The 25,827-nt window shown below is 37.3% G+C and overlaps 1 protein-coding gene across 1 annotated transcript in view; it reads right to left on the bottom strand.

Moving 5' to 3' along the window:
* SNTB2 (syntrophin beta 2) overlaps nt 1–25,827 on the bottom strand; it is a 99,421-nt gene that overhangs the window by 32,776 nt on the left and 40,818 nt on the right. Inside the window, exons 2-4 of the mRNA XM_070613776.1 lie at nt 19,175–19,388; nt 7,512–7,722; nt 1,471–1,613 (exon numbers count right to left, since the gene is read on the bottom strand). Of these exons, the coding sequence (XP_070469877.1) occupies nt 1,471–1,613; nt 7,512–7,722; nt 19,175–19,388 (568 nt within the window). The remainder of the gene's footprint in view (nt 1–1,470; nt 1,614–7,511; nt 7,723–19,174; nt 19,389–25,827) is intronic.

Genomic DNA, 25,827 nt, shown 5'->3' with positions numbered 1-25,827 from the left:
CTGATGGGTAATTATGTTAAGCATCTTTTCATGTGCGTATTGGCCATTTGTGTATCTTTGGACAAATGTCTATTCAGATCCTTTTCCCATTGTTTTAATTAGGTAACTTATCTTTTTATGATTGAGTTGTACAAGTTCTTCATATTTTCTAGATACAAGTCCCAGATTAGATACGTGATTTGCAAATATTTTCTCCCATTCTGTGGGTTGTCTTTTCACTTTCTTGATGGTGACATTTGAAGCATGAAAGTCATTTTTTTTTGAGGAAGACTAGCCCTGAGCTAACATCTGCCAATTTCTCCTCTTTTTGCTGAGGAAGACTGGCCCTGAGCTAACATCCGTGCCCATCTTCCTCTATTTTATATGTGGGACGCCTACCACAGCATGGCTTGCCAAGCGGTGCAATGTCTGCACCCAGGATCCGAACTGGCAAACCCCAGGCCGCTGAGAAGCGGAACAGGAGCACTTAACCGATGTGCCACCAGGCCGGCCCCTGAAAGTTTTTAATTTTGATGAAGTCCAATATATTTTTTTTTCTCTTGTTGCTTGTGCTTTTGGTGTCATATCTAAGAAGGCACTGCCCAAGGCCATAAAGGCCATTTAATATGAAACTTTCACTACTTGTAAAAACTATTGGGTAGAGCTAAGCTCCTCTCTTAACAATGGCCAAAGCAAAGCATGCAAACTTAACCCCCGACCCCAGGGTTCCCTGTTGGACATACCAGATGGTTCCATCATTTAGCTTTTTTGACTGCCAAATACTTTTCTGTGGGGCTCCTTTTTAATGTGTAGTTTTTTAGTTAGATCAAAGCTTGATTCTTTTTTAAGCCTATATAAAAGTGAATGTGATTATGTTTTTTAGTTTTGCTAGATAACTAGTTTCTAGTTATCTCTTAAGACATTTTGGCCCCAAAATATACATTTCTTTATTCTTTTCCCTTCCAATTCCCCACATCTGGCATGCTAGAAACATCTTGTTGGTTCAGGTCAAATCAATGTTTATCGGACGGAATCAAAATTACGTGCTCTTATACTAGAAAGAGAAGTTGAGGAATATTTTGGCTGAGTTGTGTGGTTTATCCACACAACTTTTTAAACCACATTCTGGTTTAAATGATTTCATCACTCAGTCAAAAGGCTGCCACAATTTCAGTGGTTTTCTAGTCACAGTCAATAAAGTACAGAAAAAAACACTATTTACTTATCTTCATGACTAAGCAAGTCTTGAAGGGAACAGTTAGGAAACTGCTTCAACAACTTAAAAAATACACGCAAATATATTAGTGACAGAAACCATTTATTCTAAGCTAAGAGCTACAAAATAATAAGATTCTGAACGAAAAGTTTTTGTCTAAATCAACTTACATAAGCTACTTAAATGCTATTTTAGGTACCTAAGATAGAATTCACTTTAAAATTCACTAGATTTAGAGTAGGATAGATATTTTACTTTTTTGTCTTTAGTCTTACCTTGTGGCAACAAGAGGGTAGCTATGACATGGTGATGCCCAGGCATCCCTTGTCCATGGCATACAGTCATAAAGCAGCAAATCCTTTTCAGTCACAGCCATGAGGACAGGTCTCCATTGTTGTCTTCCACCATCTAGTTTTGCCTGTTACAATGGTGAAATCCAGAAAGCAGAGCTAACTATAATGATATGTAATTGTGAAGGTCCCTCAGCAATGGCCTAACATAGTGGGTCTCCACTTTGTTTCCCCATCCTAACAGAGCTGAGAAACAGGCAACATCCTGTCAGATTCCTTCCCACTGACAGGGATTCTTCACTGGGAGGTGTGAGGTGGATTGTGTAGTCTGAAAAAGCTCTCTCTGAGTTATAAACATTATCTAGCGATAGGACACAGTTTTTTCCCCATTCCACAATAACTAATTACCACCAATTCTAATTAAATATACAGCAATCTGTTCAAAATGATAATCGTTTTAATATACCTGATGTGGGAGTAACATCTTCTAAGCACAGGATAGAAACACAAAATTCTACTACCAAGTAAGTCTGTATAATTTAAACATCAGTGTTTTTTCAAAATATTTTTGATCAAGACCTACAATAAGAAATACATTTTACACTGTAACCCTGTAGACACATACATAAATAACTGAATAAAAGAATTTCCAAAGCAACACAATCCTTTTCTATTTTGTGCAATGCACTCTGATAATTTCCATTCTATCTTTTTTTTAATGCTGATCATGACACACTATGTTGCATTTTGGAAAACACTGATATAAACTATTGTCAAAGAGTTCCTCCATTATACTCTCGGAAGTTTATGTTTCAGTTTCAAATACACCATTGCATTTACTTGCATAAAGCTCAGTTATCTCTGTGAGGGTTTAAAAATGTAGGAAAACAACCACTATTTATCCATATTGTCAAGGATTCAAGGCCAAAAAGCAAAAGACTATGTTCAAGAAAATTCACGGTATTATCAAAACGTTTACCCTCATGAGATAGGACCTTTGAGGGGCCAGCCCCAGGGGCATGGTGGTTAAGTTCGCACGCTCTGCTTCTGGGCCCAGGGTTCTGGGTTTGGAACCCGAGTGCACACCTACACACTGCTCACCAAGGCATGCCATGGCAGCATCCCATATACAAAATAGAGAAAGATTGGCACAGATGTTAGCTCAGGGCCAGTCTTCCTCACCAAAAAAAAAAAAAAAAAAAAAAAAGACCTTTGAGCAGGGAACACTTAACCATAGTGTATTTTAACACTGATTCTTCAGCTCACTATCACTGATGGCTTCAAAGAGAATTCAAATTAATGAATCACTTGTCTCTCTCTCTTTTTTTGTTTTTGGTGAGGAAGATTGGCCCTGAGCTAACATCTGTGCCAATCTTCCTCTATTTTGTATGTGGACGCCACCATAGCATGGCTTGATAAGTGGTGTGTAGATCTGCACCTGAGATCCAAACCTGTGAACCCTGGGCCACTGAAGCAGAGCATGCAAACTTAACCACCAGACCACCAAGCCAGCCCCTCACTTGTCTCTTAAAGAGTTGTCTTTAGAGCCACCTTTTATTTTCTCTTCCTTAATGACTTCTGCAAGGTAATTTGGACATGCCAGAGCACTTTAAGAATACGTCCATAACCTGAATTGTGGCCTGAGTGGTTCGGTTTTGTGTTGTAACATCTACCACCAGGACTCTTCTCCACAAGGTGATTCCAGGAGAGGGAAATGAAGTCCAGCCACTAAAGTGAGTCATGTTCTACCATGTGCTGAAAGCACAAAATATATGACCTGACTCTGAGGAGTCAAGGAAAGTATTGTGGACAAATTACCCTTTTCTTATCGGTGAACCCATTTTCTAAGACTTTATATTAGTCTATGGGTAACTCTAACATCTGGAGGGAGACTATCAGCTCTAAAGAGGTTCTCTTGGATTCTTTCACTTTTGGGTCATAGATACCCCAAAGGGATTTCTAGTTTGTGTGCATTACTAAGTCTTTTTCTGCAAGACTGTTATGGATAATATTTCAATGGGGAAATAATGTAAAATCTATCTTCCCAAAGGGTTAAAATGATAATTTGATTTCTTTTTCTTTTTTTTTTTGTGAGGAAGATTAGCATCTACTGCCAATCCTCCTCTTTTTGCTGAGGAATCCTGGCCCTGAGCTGACATCCATGCCCATCTTCCTCTACTTTATATGTGGGACACCTACCACAGCACGGCATGCCAAGCGGTGCCATATCTGCACCCGGGATCCAAACTGGCGAACCCTGGGCCACCAAAGCAGAATGTGTGCACTTAACTGCTGTGCCACCGGGCTGGCCCCGATAATTTGATTTTTTAAAATTAATTTTTTTCCCTAAGTTTTTCTTTGTTTAAGATTTTATTTTTTTTCCTTTTTCTCCCCAAAGACGCCAGGTACACAGATGTATACTCTCAGTTGTGGGCCCTTCCAGTTGTGGCATGTGGGACGCCACCTCAGCATGGCCTGATGACCGATGCCAGGTCTGTGCCCAGGATCCGAACTGGTGAAACCCTGGGCCACTGCAGCGGACCACGTGAACCCAACCACTTGGCCACGGGGCCGGCCCCTCCCTAAGTTTTAAGAGAGAGATTTTGAAGGCTAGATCAGAGTATATGCATTTGGAGAACCTAAATTAAATGTATTTCTTCCCAAAGAAGATATTTTAGGCTCTAAAGGAAAACTGCTAATGCCAATAGAAGCAATATCCAATTTCAAGAGAGGGAACTTTTTGTTCAATTAACAGTTTTTAAAAAGTGTTTATTCTTTAGCTCTTTTGAGTCCTTACTTTTTGGAGAGTATCTTTTTCCTCTTCTACTTACCATTGGAGAAAAATGAAACCTCACTTTAAGTCATTCTGTTTGCCTATTTGCCTTAATTTTTAAGAACACTGTTTGCTTTCACTGGAGTCAAAATGCTGCCTGCTATATATAGTATGTGTTTTCGGTTGTGGTATCAGTATAAGCAGCCTTGGGGCTCCACTATTGAGTTTTTGGCTGGAGAAAAAAGGAATACTAATGTTAGGGTTCTGGTTTGCTGTGTTTCAACACCCACACATGCATACATCTGGCCAATCAACAGCTTTCTCCAAATTTTATTTTCTAATAGAGTTGGATAGCACTAAAGATGAAAAAAATACTAATAGTTATTATTCATTCCCTAAATCTCTTAATCCTATGAATCTATCTTTTTGTCCAGTGATGTACTTCTGTTCTTTCTTTATTATTATGATAAGAAACATAGAGCAAAACTAAATAAACCACTCCACTAACCCTGACTGAGTGAATATGTTCCTAATTTACGTCTTTACACATTTTGGGAATTATCAGGGACAAAGTAAGAAACGTGGAAACAAAGCTTTCTTTGGCTATCTTGGCTGTTCTAATTAATACTTAAATGCTTAAAAATACTGGTTTTATAGGTAATACATGTCCCCCTCATTTGGTGGACTTAAAGAAAATTCCCTTTTAAGAATATAACCAACTAAAAGTAAACTATCAGTCACATAAAAATAAGTATTAATAAAGAGATAGAAGCACCTATGCATAGAACAGATTATCAATTGGCTACCAAATATCTGTAGTATAAGTTTTCCCTGTTTTAAGCAAACTCAACTTATGACATTGTGAAATAACAAGATAAATTAAGGAGAGATCATTTAAAGTTAAATGAATGATCCTTCCTTAATTTATCTGCCAAAATGACTATCTTTTCTAAGTAAAACTGAAACAGTTTCATTTATATGCAAGTATATCAGGAAATCACCTCTTGCCAAAAGAAATGCTTACCTATAGTAAACAGATTACATGATCTAAAATTATCTTGACCATTTTTATAGGCATACAATTAAATAGTCAGAAAAGGCTTTGGCATGTACCTAGTTCAACCTTTATCAGACACAGAAGCTCATTATAATACCTCTAAGAAATGGTATCCAGTCTTGCTTGAACACCTTCTTCTGAGAGTGATATTTAATTTGGGTAACCCAAACAACTACTTCAAAAAAGTAAAAATCAAGGATATTTTAGAAACAGTACTTTGAATTTGTTCAGTGGTACTATTTTTAAAGTAGTTGAAACTTTTCTACTTAGTATTATTTCCCAAACCTCAGACTGTGTTCTTGGACAATATTTTTTATAATTAGTGACTTGTTTGCTTGCTATTTTGTATGCAGACAAAGAAAAAAATTACTGAGCATCTACTATGTACTAAGTTCTCTGGGGGCAAAAAAGATTTGGAAAAAATGTGCTCCTATCTTTCAAGAGCTCACAATTGAGTGCAGGAAACACATACATAAATATCGCCCATAAAAGTGTATTGTGTATTGATATGGAAAGGTCTCCAGAATATACTGTTCAATGAAAAAAAAAGAGAGCAAGGAAGTGTGCATAACATACTATCTTCTTTTATAAAAGAGAAAAGAAGACTCTATGTTCATTATTGCTTTTATTTGCATGAAAAACCTCTCAAAAGATTCACTAGAAAGGAAGGAAAGTGATTACCTCATTGGGGGAAAGGAAGTGGGAATTAGGTGGAGGTGGAACAGGAAGGAGAGTAAGACTTTCACCTACTAACTTTTTATTCTGACTTTTGAACCATGTGCATGTATTACCTTTCTAAAATCATGAAGATTTTTAACATTGCTACAAGCACAGAACAATTACCACTCAATCGAGTGTTCCAACCAGGGTATAAAAATACAGAACAATGATAAGCATAACTAAAATACTAAAACTTTCAAAGTCCTAATTACTTAAACCATGATTTTCATTAGTTTCTTCTCTGCTTAGTTATTCTAATTATACTTCCTAGAAATGATCACAGTACTAATTGTATGTTCTAATTTATTATAATCATTATTTGGAATTTTCATAAAATTTCAGAGCTGAAAAAAAAAATAGATTAGTGGAATCTAAAATTGGTCCACAACACAATCACATGAGGAGCTACCAAACAAGATTACCAGACCCCACCAAAGATCTACCAAATCAGAACTCTGCTGAGGTGGAGCGTGGGAGGCCAGACTTGGGAAACTATATTTAAAACAAAACAAAACAAAAACAAAAAAACAAAATCTTCCTGGGCTGATACTGACGCAATCTCTGCCCCCTTCCACAGAAGAGGGAACTAGGATTCAACAAGATGAAGGAACTTTTAAAAAGATGTAAAATCAGTGGAAAATAGAGCTAGTACGTGAACATTAATCTCTGAATCCCTAGCCCAGTGTTCTTTTTTCAACTCCCTGTGGCCCAGCTGACATGAAGGACCCGAAAGGATGTACTATAACTTCATGTAGAACTTTTAGTCTCTCTCTCATCAAATTTGGGATCTAAACTAACTTGGATTAAGTTCTTCCTTTCCCTTCACTCAATATCCACTGAGGTTTTCTTGTTTCTCTTCTTTTCATTTTTCAGTTGTGGAAGATAATTGTACATTTGTCTAAAGGCTTGTAAAATTTTTTGTATATTTTATACTTTTCCAAGAGCAGGGGAGCAAGCCTGCTGCCCCTGAAACTGTGTCAATAGACGAGAACAGGAGTTGGGAAACTATGACCTGTAGGCCAAATTCAGCCCACTACCTGCTTTTGTAAATAAAGTTTTATTGAAACACAGCCACACCTATTCATTTTCATATTGCCTATGACTGTTTTCTTCCTACAGTGCCAGGGTCAAGTAGTTGTGATACTATCTGGCCCTTTGTGGATAACGTTTGCCAATCCTGTTCTAAAATCATGAAAATTATTCTCTGTCATTAAGGACAGAGATGGTAACAAGATCCTCTTTTTAGTTATGCTGTGATGATGAGTATCATGATAGTCGATTCTTCTGGTGGAGGTAATAATTAGCAACAAATAGCTAAATGGTAGGGAGGAGAAACAAAAGACTGACACGCAAAAGATCTGTAAGCTAGATATCCAGGACCTGACTGCATGATAAATATTACAGATATATGAAATGGGGGAACCATCTGGCTCTGAATGACGACCAGGTGAGACCCTGCCCTGCCTCCCAGCCTACCTGTTCTGCTAGCCAGGCAATGTGCTTGACCTCCTTGCTGCCTCCTGCTGTACTGGTTGCACCAAGCATGGCATTGAGTTCAGCCAACACCTGTGGGAGGAGAGCCATTATGTTGGTGTGGATAGCTACGAACCAGGAGTGTGCTGTGGCTGTATCCTTGCAGCGTAGGATCAACGTGTTCCTGCTATCAGGAGAATGTAGCTCTATCAATCTGTGTGGAAAAAGAAAAAAAAAAGTGAGCTAGATCAGAAGTCATCAAAACTGCCAGGGTTTAAGATACATAACTGGAAATCTATTTTAATTTTATATTCCTGAATAGAGATACTTTCTCTTAATTCCTTAGGGTCCAACTCCAGAGAAAATCACATATGGAAAGATAATCATCAGAAAGACTAGCTGCTGGGTCTGTTGTTTCAGTGTTAATATAATGACCTAAGATGAGGGAACCTATTGTATAGTCTGCAGTAGAACACTTCACTTTGCTTTAACTTCCATGTCAAAGAAATGGAAAGCATGCTTGTTGAATCTCATAGGCACGTTGCAAAGAAAGAACTGATATTTTCCTAAATACTGAGAAAATTCTGGTATAAGGTATTGCTAGGAAATAAAACCTACTGCCAAATAGTGAACTGAAATTTCCACTGTGAGAAATAAGGAAAAAATAGCTGAAGAATATGACTCTCTATGAAAATTTGGAATTTTTTTTAGTGTCTGGGTAACATTATATGATTAAATCATCCTCTGAGTCATGGCAGAAAAATAGTTAAGAGGTCTTCAACTCTATGACTATTATTTGTTAAGGTTCAGCTGAGAATTTACACTGCAAAAGTAATCTTAGGAATTAGCTAATTTTTTTAAAAGTACACTGAACAAATTCCTTATAAAGCAATTTATTGGGCATTATTTGGTGTTTTGGTCAAAGTTTTTGCTAAGATGAGTTTAAAAGGTCAAATAAATAAATAAATAACATATATATCCTGCTGTGTTCTAACAGTGAACACGTATCTTTCAAAATGGAAAAAGAAAAAGCTCTTAAGGGTGTTTTTCATGGTAGGCTAGAAATTGACAAACTGCCACTGGAGAAGGAGAAATCTTTTTATTCTTTAATCTTTCTAAAGACAGTTTTTGTTTCTTTGAAATATCATTATCAGATCCTATACCACCTGTCAAAGATAAGCAGTTTGTATGTATGCTAGCATTTCTGCCTTAAAGCTTGAGTCCCTTCTTTTGCCACATTTATAAATCCTTTAAAATTCCAAATATTTTAATTTGTCATATTTAATATGGCAGGTATTCATTCTCATTTGAACCCTGGTCAGTCTATCCTTTCTTTTTCTTTCTTTATGTTTTAATTGAGGTCATATTGGCTTTTAACATTGTGTAAATTTCAGGTGTACATTATTATATTTCAGTTTCTGTGTAGACTGCATCATGTTCACCACCAACAGTCTAGTTTTTATCCGTCACCATACACATGTGCCCCTTTACCCCTTTTGCCCTCTCTGCAGCCCCAGTCTATCCTTTCTTAAATAAACATTTATTGAGTACCTACTGCATGACAGACACTGTGGTAGACAGCGGCATTGGAGAGAACAGTGGTGAAGAAGATAATCAGAAAAAAAATAGTCTCTCCCCTCATTGGGCCTATAGTCTAATGGGGAAGGCAGAAAATCAGCAACTAATTAATACACAATTACAGGTTACAAAAAATGATTCTATAAAAGACTGTGATGACTACTATGAAGATCTTGCGTAAAAAAGGCACTCCCAAGATTGTAGTAGCAAAGCAGGACGGCAATGGAGGCCTCTACACCTCAGGGGCACACTTACCAAGCTGGTGTCATACTATGAGACAGTTTATTAACACATCTACCTGCTACCTATCTATTCACCCACTCACCTGCCCTCCCACTGGAGTTACCCATCTAGCTACCTGAAGGCCTAGCCACCAGTCTATCCATGTTTTATATGCCTTCAAAGTTCTAGGGCAATAGCCAAATAGGCCAAAAAGTTCTAGAAAATAGCCAAAACATAAAATAAGATCTGTAAACAGCCAAAACACTTAACAAAGCCCATACTTGAAAGTTCATATTAGTCAGAGGAGAATCTTTAGATAGCAAGTCATAAGCTGTTTGCTTTTCTTTTAGTTACAGTTCTGATGAATTTATTTGATTTTCTATCCTATAGTTAAACATAGTGAGAAGTAGCTTGGGACCAAAATTTAGGGGATTTTGAATAGCAGGTTATGGCTGGATATTATTGGCAAGCAATGTGGAGTCATTGAGAATTCTCAACAGGGGAACAACACAATCAAAACAATGAATTAAAAAATAATTTTATGAGAGGCTGGCCCCGTGGCCGAGTGGTTAAGTTTGTGTGCTCTGCTTCAGCAGCCCAGGGTTTCGCTAGTTCAAATCCTGGGCATGGACATGGCATTGCTCACCAAGCCATGCTGAGGAGGCATCCCACATGCCACAACTAGAAGGACCCACAACTAAAAATACGCAACTTTGTACTAGGGGGCTTTGGGAGAAAAAGGAAAAATAAAATCTTAAAAAAATAATAATAATTTTGAGATATTTGTACACCATGTTCACAGCAACATCATTCACAATAGTCAAAAGGTGGAAACAATTCAAATGTCCATCAAGGGAATGGATAAACAAAATGTGGTGTATATAGGGGCCGGCCCCGTGGCCAAGTGGTTAAGTTCATGTGCTCTGCTGCAGGCGGCCCAGTGTTTCGTCGGTTCAAATCCTGGGCGCAGACACGGCACTGCTCATTGAGCCACGCTGAAGCGGCATCCCACATGCCACAACTAGAAGGACCCACAACTAAGAATATACAACTATGTACCTGGGGGCTTTGGGGAGAAAAAGGAAAAAAAAATGTTTAAAAAAAATGTGGTGTATATATATATATATAAAATATATACAATGGAATATTATTCAGTCTTAAAAAGGAAGGAAATGCTGACACATGATAACATGGGTAAATCTTGAGGACATTATGCTAACTTAAATAAGCCAGTTACAGAAGGACAAACATCGTATGAGTCCACTTATATGAGGCATCTAGAGTAGTCAAACTCACAGAAACAGAAAGTAGAATGGTAGTTGCCAGGGGTTGGGAGGAGGGGGAAATGAGAAGCTGTTGTTTAATGGGTATGGTTTTAGTTTTGCAAGATGAAAAAGTTCTTGAGATTGGTACCACAATATGAATATACTTAATTCTACTGAACTATACACTTAAAAATGGTAAATTTTATGTATGTGTATTCTACCACAATTAAACATTTTTAAATAAATTAGTTAAAAAGTAATCTTATGGTAGGATGTAAGATGGACTACGATAGAGAGAGAAATGGCCTGGGAAGATTTCAATGGACCCAAGAAGGATGAGACTACACAGAGCTCACCAGCAGGACACAGACTCCTAGGCAGGAGGAATCCTCCACCCTAAAAGCCCAGCAAAAGTACAAAGAAGAGACCTCTGTCAAATGGCTTAATATTCATGTTAACCTTTTTTCAGTCCTTTGTGTTATTTTATAATATTCATTCTTTTTAATGTTTTTAATGTTATTTTTCACCATATCAATTGTTGCTGCCATGGTCCTGAACATAAATATTTGTTGGCTAAAAAATTGATTGTATAGGGCCAGCCCCCTGGCCAAGTGGTTGGGTTCGTGCGCTCTGCTTCGGTGGCCCAGGGTTTCGCTGGTTCAGATCCTGGGTGTGGACATGGCCCTGCTAGTCAGGCCACGCTGAGGTGGCGTGCCACATGCCACAACTGGAAGGACCCACAACTAAAATATACAACTATGTACTGGGGGGATTTGGGGAGAAAAAGCAGAAAAAAAAAAAGATTGGTAACAGTTGTTAGCTCAGGTGCCAATCATTAAAAAAAAAAAAAAACCTGACTATTCTCTAGAAGAAAAATAGCTATGCATTTGTTACGGGAAGATTTAAAACAATACATTACACTATATAACAATAAAATATTGCACTGAAAGAGTCATCTCTGTTATAATCCTTTTGATGAGTTAATCACTGCATTATCCAGAGAAACTGCTCAAATAATCATTAAAGTAGCTAAACTTATTTTACAGTAAATTTATTTAATGATAAGTAGTTATCTATAAAATATAACACTAGATTATTAGATAATATATTAATACAAACCTAAAGCAAGTTATTTTATATTTTCTTTATTATTTATACTAATCTTGAAAAGAAAAAGTATTTCTAGTATTTCTAGAACTTCCTATATAAGACAGCAGTTGAGCACATACATCTATTCTAATCCTTCCTGAAATGCCACTAAAAACAACAGGTGAAGGAGATTTAAAAAAATTAAGATCCTTTTTTAGCAGGTTTTTTAAAATTAGGTTTACAGGAAAAACTGAGCAAAAAGTGCAGAGAGCTCCCAAATACTCCTCCCGCCCCAATATCCCCTGTTATTAACATCTTGCATTATTGTGGTACATTTGTTATAACTGATGAGCCAATACAGCACTGATACATTATTATTAACTAAAGTCCTGGTTCACTCTTTGTGTTGTATATTCTATGAGTTTTGACAAATCTATAACGACATATATCTACCATTACCATATCATATAGAATAATAGTTTCACTGCCCTAAAAATCCCCTATGCTCCACCTATGAATTCTTTATTACTCACTGCCAAATCGTCTCTAAGTAGCTGTGCCATTTTGTATTCCGACCAGCAATGAGTAAGAGTTCCTGTTGCTCTACATCCTCGCAAGGATTTGGTGTTGTCAGTGTTTTGGATTTTGGCCACTCTAATACGTGTGTGGTGGTATATGACTGTTTTAAATTGCAACCCTCTAAGGACATATGATGCGGGGTGCCTTTCATATGCTTATCTGCCAGCTGTATTTCTTCTTTGGTGAGGTGTCTATTCAGATTTGTTGCCCATTTTTTAATCGTGTTGTTTTCTTATTGGTGAGTTTTAAGAATTCTTTGTGTGTTTTGGATACTAGTCCTTTATCTGATATGCATTTTACCAAGATTTTCTGCCAGTTTTTGGCCTCTCTTTATTGTCTTAACAGTGTGTGATGGTTAATTTTATGTGTCAGCTTGACTGGGCTAAGGGATGCCCAGATAGCTGGTAAAATATTATTTCTGAGTGTGTCTGTGAGGGTGCTTCCAGAAGATATTAGCATTTAAATCAGTAGACTGAGTAAAGAAGGTGGCCTTCACCAATATGGTGGGCATCATCCAATCCACTGAGAGCATGAATAGAACAAAAAGGTGGAGGAAGGGTGAATTTGCTCTCTGCTTAAGTTGGGACATACATCTTTTCCTGCCTTTGCACACTGGTACTCCTGGTTCTAGGGCCTTTGAACTCGAACTGAATTATACCACTGGCTTTGCTGGTTTTCCAGCTCTCCGACACCAGATGATGGGACTTCTTGGCTTTCATAATTGCATGAGCCATTTTCTATAATTAATAAATCTATCTATCCATCCATCCACCCATCCATCCTATTGGTTTCTCTAGTATCTTTTAAAGAGCAGAAGTTTTTAATTTTAATGAAGTTCAACTTATCAATTTTTTCTTTATGTATTGTGTTTTTGGTATTATATCTAAGAAGTATCACCAAAAAAAGCATAATCCTACAAGCTCAGAGAGAACAGAAGAGTAGTGACTACAACAAAATTTTGGAAGTTGGCAAACAGACAGAGAAGTTAAATGACCTGCAGACCTAAGAAAAGTGTGAAGAGTCAAATCCCAGCCAATCCATGTTGCAGAATTCCAAAGAGCCTGGGGAATTGGAGTTACCAGTTACCTCTGGAAGTAGAAGTAAAGCGCACAGCTAAAATAAAGAGGTTGGTTGAAAGTGTCTCAGTATTCTCTATACCCAGCGGCCAATGACTGCCCCAGCCTCAACCCAGCAAAAGATTCATACCCACCCTCATCCCACCAAATTGGGTGCAAGAGCCAGCGCTGTCCCTAAGTCAGACCCTCTATCAAGCTGGTCATTTTCTAGAGGGGCTATTTATTTCTACATGGTTGCTTTAGCACTATAACTGGCTGAACACCCTTTAAACACATGCTAAAAGTTCAGTCGCAAAACCATGACGAGAAATTTCTTTCACTCCTCCTGACCTACTTAGCACTAAAGATAGGAAACAGTTCATCCTTCTCTAGGCACAAAACGTTCACCTTCTGAAAAAGCCTTTACCTCTCATACAGTTCCTGGGACAGTGTCTCAGACACCTCCTTTGACACAGTTTGCACTCTGAAAATCCCAGTGTCAAAGATCCTTGTTATTAATAACTAGAAGACTGGAAACTAACTCTGTGATAAAATAAAACTAAACCTGATTAAACAGGAGAAAATACTGGGACCACTAGGCTGGAAAAAGATGAAAACAGGCAGTAAATTAGTTCCCAGGGCAGGATCACCAATTTTTCATGAAAAGAGAAATTCTATAGTGTTTCTTAAAAAGGGATTATAAAATAGAAAATTAAATTAGAAGAGGCAGAAAACAAACTCCAAAATAGAACTGATGATTCTAGGATCCAGAAGAGTCTGCCTTTGAAGAAGCAGCCCCTAGAGCAGATAAGGGGACAACGTATTTTCTAAAGTCTACTGCTGTTTTAGAAGAAAAATTCAAATGAAAACTCTGCTAATAAAAATTTAGAGGCAGCCTGCCAGTAATCGTTTGGGCCCACAGGAGAGAGGAGGAGACAGCTACAGTGTGAAGAATTTTGGCCTCTAGTCAAACCACTGAGGATTTCCTGAGAAAATGCTATTACATTTTGATTGTATGAATCAAATCAGTGTCTAGGTACACAAAAGCATAGGTTTCTGTTAAGTCTAGCCTGCTTATTTCTTCTGCTTAGTAACGTCTTTGACATAACTTATGTGTTCAATTTAGCAATAATCATATTGTTTTATATGTGATAAAGCCAAAATTTACCTTTTACATGGATAAGAGCCAATGTGAAGATGACCAAGACATTTTGAACCAGCTCAAAGGAAACAGACTTACACTTCCGAAACGCAGCATTTAAGAACACTTTGTCCTTGCTAAACTCCACACTGTCCACAATGCTGTTTGCTAAGGAATGTGCTCATGTTCTCTTCCTGGACTTCATCATTATTTATTTAGCTTTCACTTTCCAGAACGAACCGCTTATAACTATCAGAAGCATCTAGTGAGGTCCTGAGAACTCAAGGTGGAGGAAGAGAATAAACTTCCTCCTCCTCCTGGGTCACCATTATTTTTCAGCTCTAAATAGTGAAACTAAATCAAAGTAGTAAAACAAAAAAAAGGATGTTTCCCTCTTATGTCAAATAAGTTTTTGGTTTAGAAAGTGAAGCCTTTACATAAAAATGAAGGATCAACCACAAAGAGATTCCACTACACATCTAGAATAGTTAATATTAAAAAGACTGACACCAATAATGTTGCCGAAGACGTGGAGCAACAGAAACTCTCATCATTGTTGGTGAGAATATAAAATGGCACAACCACTTTGGGAAAAAGTTTGGCAGTTTTTTAAAAAACTAAACATACACCTACTCTTTGACCGAGCAATTCCACTCCTAAGAATTTACCCAAGAGAAATAAAAATTTATGCCCACAAAAAGAGTTGTACAAAGATATTTATGGTAACTTTATTAATATTAGCTCCAAACTAGAAACAGCTCAGGTGTCCATCAATAGGAAAATGCATAAAGAAATTGCGATATACTCATACAACACAATACTACTCTGGAATAAAAAAGAACTATTGATATATGCAACAACATGGATGAATCTCAAAAGCCTTATGCTGAGTAAAAGAATTCTATTACAAAAGAGTATATATGATATGATTACATTTGTATGAAGTTTTATAATAATTAAAACTAATCTATGGTAGAAAGTCAGAACAGTAGTAGCCTTGGGAGGTAGGTGAGGGAATTGACTGGGAAAGGGCACAAGAAAACTTTCCAGGATGATGGTAATGTTCTGTATCGTGATAGGCTTTGGTTACATAATTGTATGCATGTGTCAAAATTTATGATTTGTACATTTTATTGAATGTAAATATTATCTCAAAAAAAGAACTATAACAAAACACTGAACTCTAGATATTTATATGCATGCTTAAGTATTTAGAGGGAAGTATATTAATGTCTGCAATTCACTTTGAAATGCATAAAAAATAATTAAGATGGATTGACAGATGGACAGATGAACCGATCGGATAAAGCAAATATAGTAAAATGTTAATGGTAGAATTTAGGTGGTGGGAAAATGAATGTTGACTACAAAATTCTTTCGACTTTGCTATATGTTTGAAGATTTTCATAATAAAATATTAATAAAAAAATGAAGAATGATGGGAAATCACATGCCTATGTAGGGCTGTAAAACCAGATTCATAAGTATTTTCCAGATTAGGGAACATCTAAGCCTATTTCTTGCTCAGAGCTTTACACGAGACTATGTGAAAGACTAAGATTTTCAAACAGAAATATGGTCAGTTACACAAAGCTGAAATTTGATAAATATCTTGGTGACAGATGTCCTGATGGAAACTTATTTTTGCTCTTCCTACATGAACTGTTTTTTTTCATGGCTTTAAATGTTGCAGCTGGGTGACCCATCATGACACTTCCTTTGACAGAGCTGAGATAAATTTAAGGATCAAAGAGCTCCAAGTGATTTTATAGATATTATCTTATTTATCCTTGAAGTAGTTCTAAAGAGTATAGTTGAGTAGGCATTATTACATCCATTTTAAAGACAGAGAAAACAGGAAGACAGAGAAATTAATGGACTTATTTAAGGTCACAAGGACACTAACAGCACCTATAATACTAATAATATATTGAGGGCTTACTATGCCAATTTTACAATCATTCTCCTATTTAATCCTCACATAACCTTTCATTTTAAACAAGAGAAAACCAAGCCTTATGAAAAACAAAGAGGTTGGCCAAAGTTACAAAGTCCACCATCCTAACTTCCGTCTAATTAGTCAATGGTTCTGAACATTTTTTTCTGCCAAGACACATAGGATAGATGTTCACATTCCTGTGGGTATTATGCACAATTTTTCCAGGTACATGTAATGCTACTGCTTTTCTTTTTCTCTAAAAAGCGCACTGGAATGCAAGTAAGAGTTATATAGGAATAACCTTGAATCTCTTCTAATTTATATTTTACAAAAAGCAAATCATTTGCAAATTTTGGTGTTTCAAGTAAAATTAGAAACAAATTACTTTGCAGCATTAAGACTGAGAACCTGCAATAGCCTGAATCTTCTAAGACCTCTCCTTGCATAGTACACCATGGTCAAGCAGACTGGTCATCTTATTGAAGAGTAAGGTGTGATACAACTCTTGTAGCTCCAGCTGCCCTCTCCAATTGGTTCTGAAGACCTTTTTCAAACCTAGCCATCCACCAAATGTCTTTAGCATATTTACATGGTAAAGAGAATGCAGCCCCAAGTTTCAATGAAGGCCAAGGTTACTGAGCTCTAAAAGATGTCTTAGTAGATGATAAAGTAGCACAACTTTCAGCAATACAGCCAAGTCATATCACCTTCCTCTTTCCTTCTCTCCCTACTCCCATAACCCTAGAGTTCTATAGCAACTTTAAATACTTTGCTTTTTTCTCCAATACCCAGTTATATCAGCAGCACTAGAGGTGCTATGGATTAAATGTTTGTCCCCGCCACCACCAAATTCATATGTTAAAATCCTAACCTCTAATGTGATAATATTAGGAGATGAGGCCTTTGGGAGGTGCTTAAGTCACAAGGGCAGAGCTCTCATGAATGGGAGTAGTGCTCTTATAATAGAGAGCTCTCTATTCTCTTCTGCCACGTGAGGACATAGCAAAACGCCATCTATGAACCAGGGAGCAGGCCCTCACCAGGTATTCAATCTGCCAGTGCCTTGATCTTGGATTTCCCAGCCTTCCTCAAAACTGAAAAATAAATTCTGCTGTTTATAAGCCACCTCATCTATGGTATTTTCTTATAGCCGCCAAAACAGACTAAGACAACAGGTATCTATTCTAATGCTCAGAAATGATTTACAATGAAGGGACTCAGCCTGAATACTTTCCTCAGCCTGACAAGCAGCTGACAAATTTAGCTGCGATTTGTTCTTCATCACCTTGTTTCTCTATTCTAGTTCCTTCTCTATGGTCCCTACTATCTAATTTTTTTTTAAGTCCACGATTAACAGACCGAAAGCTTAGATAAATGTTTGCCATTTGAAGAAAAAAAATTTAAAATTTGGATTTAACAGGCAGAGGTGATTATTTACTTTAGAAATTAAATTCTTACTTTATGAAAAAATATAGTATTTCTTTAAAGATAAGCTGTGTTCCATTTTGATGAGTCAACACACACACAATCTTTCACAAATAAATCTGTATGTAACATGAAGTAACTTCTATGTCTTGAACTTTTAAAAGAAAGCAAACAAAAACAATACAAATATATCAGAATATAATTTTCAAAAGTGTGTATACATAGTTGGCAGTTAAGACTTTTTTAAACTACTATTTCTTGAGAACTCACTATGTGCTTGGCTCTATGCAAAGGGCTTCATATATATTATCTCATTTAATCTGGAACTGAGTTAAGTATTATTATCTTCTCCCCCTCCCCTTTTTTTAATTACAGATGAGGACATGGTGGTTTATGAGGTGAAGGGATTTGCTCAGAGCCTTCCTTTAAGTAGGTGACCTGGTTGGGATTCAAACCAAGGTCTGTCTGATTGCAGAGCTCAACTCTTTCCAGCATACCACACAATATATTACAGAGAAGGAGTTTTAATGTCCCTATGTGGGACATTAAATGCCCAAGAAGGGCATTCAGCTCTTTTTGTCTTCTATGATCCATCCCATCCTGATTAGGCACGTGGCTATGCATTTAGATCAGAGACGACCATAAAAGTGAAAGCACATTATAAAAAGTCTGTCCTTAACTAGATCTTTCGACAAGTTTCTTTATTTCTTTTTTTCTTTTTCCTAATCTCTAATCTAACACTAGGTTTACCAGTGTCACTTCATGGAGCTAATGAAGACAAAGTCATAAAACCCAAATGCTTATAGAACTAGGAGGGCTATCAGAAATTATCCAATCCAACTCTCATTTTACAAACGAGAAACTGAGGTCAAGAGAAGCTAACTTGCCAGGGTCACACTGCTAGCTGATGCAGCCAGATCTATAATGCAGATCTCTGATTCTTTATACTATCCATAGTATAAAGAATTTCCATCCAAGCAGACAGTTAAAAGAATTTCTTTAACAAGTTTTTTTTCAATTATAAAGTAATGTTTATAGTGAAAAAATGTAATAATAACACTCCAAAAAGGTATAAAATAAAGAGTAGAAGGCCCTTCTTTCCTTCTACCTTCTAATCCCATTTCACTCCTCAGGAGTAACCACCATTAAGTTTCTTGGGTGTTTGTCCAAAATGTTTCTACATATGTACAAGTACATATATGTATGAAGTAATTTAAATATGAACTCCAAAAATTATTCTCTCATCTCAGACTGATGTTTTCCTCTGTATAATTTAGTTGCATTATTGCCTAATAATATGCATAAGTAATACTGCAATATGTCCTTAAGTTTACAAAGCTGTAAGTATGATGTTCTCCTTAGGTACAGCTCACCTGTTTTCCAGATCCGGCATGCTTAAGTTTCTAGCAGCAAAGCACATTTTGAGAGGGATGACCTTCCTGTCTTTGGTGCTGTTCTGGTGTTTTGGAGAACCAGAGTCCTCACTGCCACTAAAGCTTGGAGACTGGGGAGCTGCACCTTCCCATGGCAGATCTGATACTAATGATGGCTTCTTGATATATGGCGTTACTTCTCTGATGAACTTGACTATGAACAAAAATCAAAGAAGAAGGTTAGTATTTTTGTTTCCCATGAAAAATGACAACTGAAATACACACACACACAAAATATTTGGCATGAAGTGAAAAAATACACTAAGTTAAAGGGCCAGCACACAGAATCTTAGGACTGGAGGGTCCTTTAAGGGCATATAATCCAAATGAAATACCCCTACTTTATTCTGAATACTTTAACTTCTGAGCCTTTGCATGTATTGTTCCTTCTGCTTAGGACTTCTTTCTCCCTTTGTCCGCCTGGTCAACTCTCCTCAAGAGTCATCTCTCCAGCAGCCTTTCCTGTCCACTCTCTCCAGAGTGTTACCATTACATCTCTGTAACAACTTCTTAGCACCCTGGATTGTAATCCTTTTCTAATACTTCTGTTCCCCTGCTGGCTGTGAGTTCCCTGAGGGCAGGGATTATGATTTATTCAATCTTGGTATCCAGTATTTAGAACAGTGCCTGCTCAGTAAATGTTTGAGCAAATGCGTGAAGGAACAAATGAACAATTAAATACTTGAATTATCTTGGTAGTTGACCAGCCATGAGTGACTCTCTGGGTGATAGATTCAGTACCCCCTAAGACAGTGCCATCTAGCTTTTGACAACTCAACATTTAGAAACTTCTTGAAACTTCCACCCATTGGTTTGCTGCCTCCTGAAGGCATATAGGACAAACTTAATCTCTTCCACATGAGAACCTTTCAAATATCTGAAGACTGAGATGATATCTCTTCTCTGGACTAATGTAAGAATCTCTAGTTCAGTTTGATTCAACTCAAATCAACATTTTCAGCTACCTACCAAGTGTCAGGCATTAGGCTAGCCACTGAGAATACAGGAGTAAATGAGGCATGGACCCTGCCCTCAAGGAATGCCCAGTCTAGTAAGGAAGACAGCTATGTAAACAGGTCATTGTAGTTTTGAAAATAAAGCGTATTCAAGATAAGGTATTTCCATTAATGGTAGCCCCAAACTAAATATAGCTGTTAGTAGACAGGAAACTTTTTAAATTCAGTTTTAGGACTTTTACAAAATACTTCTTTTACTTTAGTCATGACTGGCAACTACTGTCATTTGAGGCACAGTGTTCTTGTTTCAAAAACTAGATAAATCAAAAACTATTATAACCTTAAATAGCATTAAAAGTGTACATAAATAGTTGAATGCAGATGAATCAGTCACCATTACCTCTGCTAACATCAATATATATTCTATCAGTATTCTTCTTCCTTTTCAAATTCTAATGTGGTAGGACATTAGAGTAGCATCATGAGAAGTGAAAAACTAGAAAGATATGATCATTATCAATGCTTATCAATATCATAATAGCTAGTATTAATATCCTACAGCATTAGAAGCTTTACAAGCCTAGGAAACTTTAGTAACAAATAGATTACTAAATCTAAAAAAGAGTCAGATATGTTTCTAAAAACATAGCTAACAACAGTCTTTAAAATACTGCTTCTGGGGCTGGCCCCGTGGAGGAGTGGTTAAGTTCATGCACTCAGCTTCGGTGGCCCAGGGTTTTGCCGGTTCAGATCCTGGGCGTGGACATGGCACTGCTCATCAAGCCATGTTGAGGTGGCATCCCACATGCCACAACTAAAAAAATATATACAACTATTTGCAGGGGGGGCTTTGGGGAGAAAAAGGAAAAAATAAAATCTTAAAAAAATATATTCTTTCTTTTTTTTTTTGAGGAAGATTAGCCCTGAGCTAACAACTGCCAATCCTCCTCTTTTTACTGAGGAAGACTGGCCCTGAGCTCACATCTGTGCCCATGTTCCTCCACTCTATATGTGGGACGCCTACCACAGGATGGCTTGCCAAGCAGTGCCATGTCCACACCCAGGATCTGAACTGGCGAACCCCGGGCTGCCGAAGCAGAAGGTGCACACTTAACCGCTGCACCACTAGGCCATCCCTATTGTTTCTTTTCTGAATAGGTAATACACATAAAACAAAATTGAAAAGGTATAAAAGATTTTATAATAAAAAGTCTAGATTTCTAGCAGCCCAGTTCCCATCCCTGGTAGTAATCATTGTATGGTCTTCCAGAGATATGCTAAATATGCTAAGCATATGTAAAAATAGACACACATATGCATGTTTATATATGTATATGTGCATATATATATGTATCTATGTATATATATATATACACACACACATTTCACACAATGGTAGTATATTATGCTTGCTTTTTTTACTTAATAAGATTGATGATAAACTTTTATAAACCTAGCATTCCACAGCATGATGTGGTGATAGAGAGGCCTGTGGAATCAGATAGACCTTGTTCAAGTATTAACTGTGCTTGCTACGGCAGAGCTATGCGCCCTCACTTGACTGTTCTGAGGTCCTCATCTATCAAATGGGAATAACACTAAACAAGTAAAAATTCCAGGCACATACTAAACATTCAATAAATAGTTAGGTACCTGTCTTTTTCTTCCCTAAATTACAAAGTTAGAGAAGCTGAAGCAGCAATCAGTAGAAGAGGTGAAATTATTTTCTGATGAATTATTAAACAAAATCTGCTAAAAATTAAGCATAATTCTAAAAAATATAATAAAGCTAATGCCAGCATTTAGATATAGTTTATGTGTGTTTGCATATGTGTGTGTGTGCTTTTTATGCATAGTTATAATATGTGTATTTCTAGGTGGAGAGAGTAAAAGCCAGTTGCTGAGGGTCACCAAGGAGATTGTTCATCCTAGAAAAATGAACAGGGGTGCAGTCAGTATATCCCTGGAGTGGCTGACTCAGGCATTTCAGTACATGCTTTAGCTTTGTGCTTTCAAGAGAGGATTAGATCACAAGAACTTTGGCAGAAATTCCTAGTTTCTAGTCACTGCCAATGGCAGAGACTTGCTTTTTGAACATTTAAGGCAATATACCAACTATTGGGCTACCAACTGGGGGAAATTAAAGATGGTCTAAATGACTACTCTTGAATATTATAGTGGTTAGAAAAACACTCTTTATGATCTACTCAGAAGTTCATTCAGTCACACAGTAGCATCACTGAACTGATTCCTGCACATATATTTAAACAAAATAGACACATATACACAGCCTACTGCTTGGGCTGATTAAAAGAGCAAGGAGTTTCACCTGAGTTGATGATAATGCCGCCCATATCCCCACCTAATTGGCCATCCATAATGGCTAAAGAACTGTGAATGGACATTTGTTTCTCATTTACCGGAGATTTGGGCAAAGTGGAAAGTTAATGGTGTTCTGTTTTAGTCCTATACTTGGACCTCCCCAATCGCCACAGTGTTTTAACTTGGATACCTGGCTGGATAAGCAAAGCCTCTTTACTCCCACATGGCATTCAGGTGAACTCAGACCCATGATATATTTCAGGATTACTTCATTTTTCCTGATAGTTAAAGATTAACCTCAAAATGTTTAATTAAACACTGATGTTTGTAGTGTTTTAGGTGTTTAGATGCTGAAGTTAATCCTCTTTCTTCTATGTACTGATCACTCATTGAAAGTGAAGGTAGCTTCCTCCGACCCTAAAAGTACCACTATAACTTCTTCTCTTTAGAGAGACAAAAACATATACATGTATTGTACACACACCTGGAAAGATGTCTGGAAAGATTTTCATCAAAAAATCAATAGTGCTTATATATAGGTGCAGGATTGCTTTTGATTTTTTTCTTGATATGGTTCTGTATATTTGAAAATTTTATGAGTCCATATAATTTATACCAAAAAAAGGAGAAAATTTATTTAAGAAATCAAGAAAACTTATTCTGAAACCTTGCTCAAAATTGAAACATGGAACCCTTAAACTGAAATCTTGTTGAGACTTCAAAAACTATAATGTACTGGATGAGATCCAAGATCCAAGTGATTGTTACTGAATTCCATGCTCTAATGAATAGGGTTACAGGACGTCCATGTGTTTTAATCAGGTACATTGCTTTCTTGCTTTGGGGCATTAGGAAGCATCTGATTTTAAATTGAATGCCATTTATGTGGCTTTTAAAAGCTTATCCAAAAGATACTTCATAGTGCAGATATAGCCTATGGCCGTAAACACAAGTATTCCAGTAAATCAATTACCTTCCTTTATAAACATCAACCTCTCATATAATCATTAGTTTCTTCATTATCTCTAATGCTTTTCTTTTTCTTAGCTCATCTGGTGACCTTTACCATGAGAGTTCAAGTGAAATTAAATGGGTCAGATAATGTGGGGAGAACAGTGCCAATATTTCCCCTGCTTTTGCAAGCAAGTTTGTTTCTGGGTTATCCTTAGGGTGGAAAAGCTGGCTTTTCATTTTGCTCACAAATGAGTTATGCTGACATCACTGTTAAAGTACTCTCCCAAGAGGTTTCTCTTCAACCTCATCCCAAGCTCCTCCTCCAAATCAAGAATCTGATAGATGGCCACCAAAAACATTAGGGAGGAATTACTTTACTTTCAGTAAAAAGCCTTTTACATTCTCAACTTGCAGGCGTCTTTCAGCTCAAGTCTCCTGCCATTTGGGGTTTGAGTAAACTGCAGTCTAGAGTTTGGCAATGCAAACCCTGAATGTGTTCAGTGACTCTGGTTTCACTCCACGTTTCCATTTGAAAGTAACATTGCATATTCACTAATTTATCGAGCTCCTGTTATGTGCCAGGAATTGTTTTAGGAGTTTAGAATGGTATTCCATGAACAAAACATGGGGAAAAAAAAGATAAATGTAATTAATAAGTATATTATACTCTAGAGAAACAAAAACTTATGTTCACATAAAAACCTGTACATGACTGTTTTTAGCTGCTCTATTCATAAGTGCCCAAACTGGAAACAACCCAAATTTCCTTCAATGGGTGAATGGATAAATTGCAGTACAGCCACAGAATAGGATACTACTCGGCAATAAAAAGAAATGAACTATTGATATACTCAACAACTTGGATGAATCCCAAAGACATTATGCTGAGTTAAAAAAGTCAGTGTCAAAAGGTTACATACTACACGATCCCATTATTGAAAAGACAAAACTATATGATGAAGAACAGATCACTGGTTGCCAGGAGTTATGGATGAGGAACATGTGATTAGGTTTTTGGAGCACAGAACTATCCTGTATCCTGATTGTGGTGATGGTCACAAGAATCTATACATGTGTTAAAATTTGCAGAAATGAATACCATAAGAGGGAAAAAAGCCAATTTTACTGCATGATCATTAAAAAATTTAAAAAACACAATTACGTAATGTTAGAAGATGTTAAGTGTTAGGGAAAAGGAGAAACAGTACGGTGAGGTGGATCAGCGGTGCTGCAAAGGGGATCAATTTGTAGTTTTAAATAAGGTGACTAGGGTAAGCATCATTAGGAAGACAGCTGAACAAAGATTTAAAGGAGGTGGTGGAGTTAGTCATGAGAGTATCTGGGAGAAGCATTCCAGACAGAGAGAACAGCGTTAAAGCAGTAAGGAAAGCCAGTGTAACTAGCGCAGCATAATCGAGGGGGAGAGAGTAGAAACTGGGAAACAGAGGTAAAGATAGAGTAGGGCCGTTTAAGTCATTGTAAGGACTTTGGCCTTTATTCTGAAATGGGAAGCCATTGGGAGGTTTTAAGTAGGAGTAACATATCTAACTTGTATTTTAATCATTCTCATACCATGTTGAAAATGGTGAAAGAGGGTAAGAGCAGAAGCAGGAAGACCAATTGGGAGGTTACTACAGGTGAGAGATTATGGTAGTTAGACTAGGGTGACAGGAGTGGAGCGAGTGAGAAGTGGTCAGATTCTCTACTGAAGGTAGACCTACTAGGATGTCCTGACAGATTGGATGAGGGACGGTGAGAAAAACATAGGAATTGAGGATGATTTTAAGATTTTTGTCCTAAACTGTTAATATCAACAGGTTTAGGAGGAAAGATCAGTAAGTTGATTACTAAGACATATGTTAGACAATCAAATCAAGCAGGCAGCCAGATATGAGAGTCTGCATTTCAGGAGATGGATCTGGGCTGGAGCTATAAATTTGGCAGCTATTGGCACATGGTTGATACTTAAAGCCATGAGACTGCATAAGATCACTGTATCAGTCAGGGTCCCAGCAGGAAATGGATGGCAGAAGGTTAATAAAGGGACAATTTATAAAGTTGTGGGCAAGAGTTCAGGGAAACCATAAGGGGAAACAGAGTGTGCTATCTTGTTTCCATAGGTAGGCCTAAAGGGACTAGGAGAGGAAGCGGCTACCAGACCCAGAAGGAAAGACTTCTGTAGAGGACTGACTTGAGAGGAGCAGTGACCTTCAGTCAGTTCAGCCAGACTGAAGTGACCCTGCAGATTAGGAGGCAAGGGGATAAATGCTCCAGCCTCACTCTCCTCCCTCTTTTCCTCTAGTGTCCAGTTGGGGCTCCACATTGGCCAAACTCAACAAAAGACAAAGAGCAAGGAAGATT

This window comes from Equus przewalskii, chromosome 3 (genome assembly GCF_037783145.1).
Source record: "Equus przewalskii isolate Varuska chromosome 3, EquPr2, whole genome shotgun sequence".
Lineage (NCBI taxonomy): Eukaryota > Metazoa > Chordata > Mammalia > Perissodactyla > Equidae > Equus > Equus przewalskii.
The sequence above is the reverse complement of the archived record's forward strand: the minus strand, read 5'-3'. Positions and strand labels throughout refer to the sequence as shown.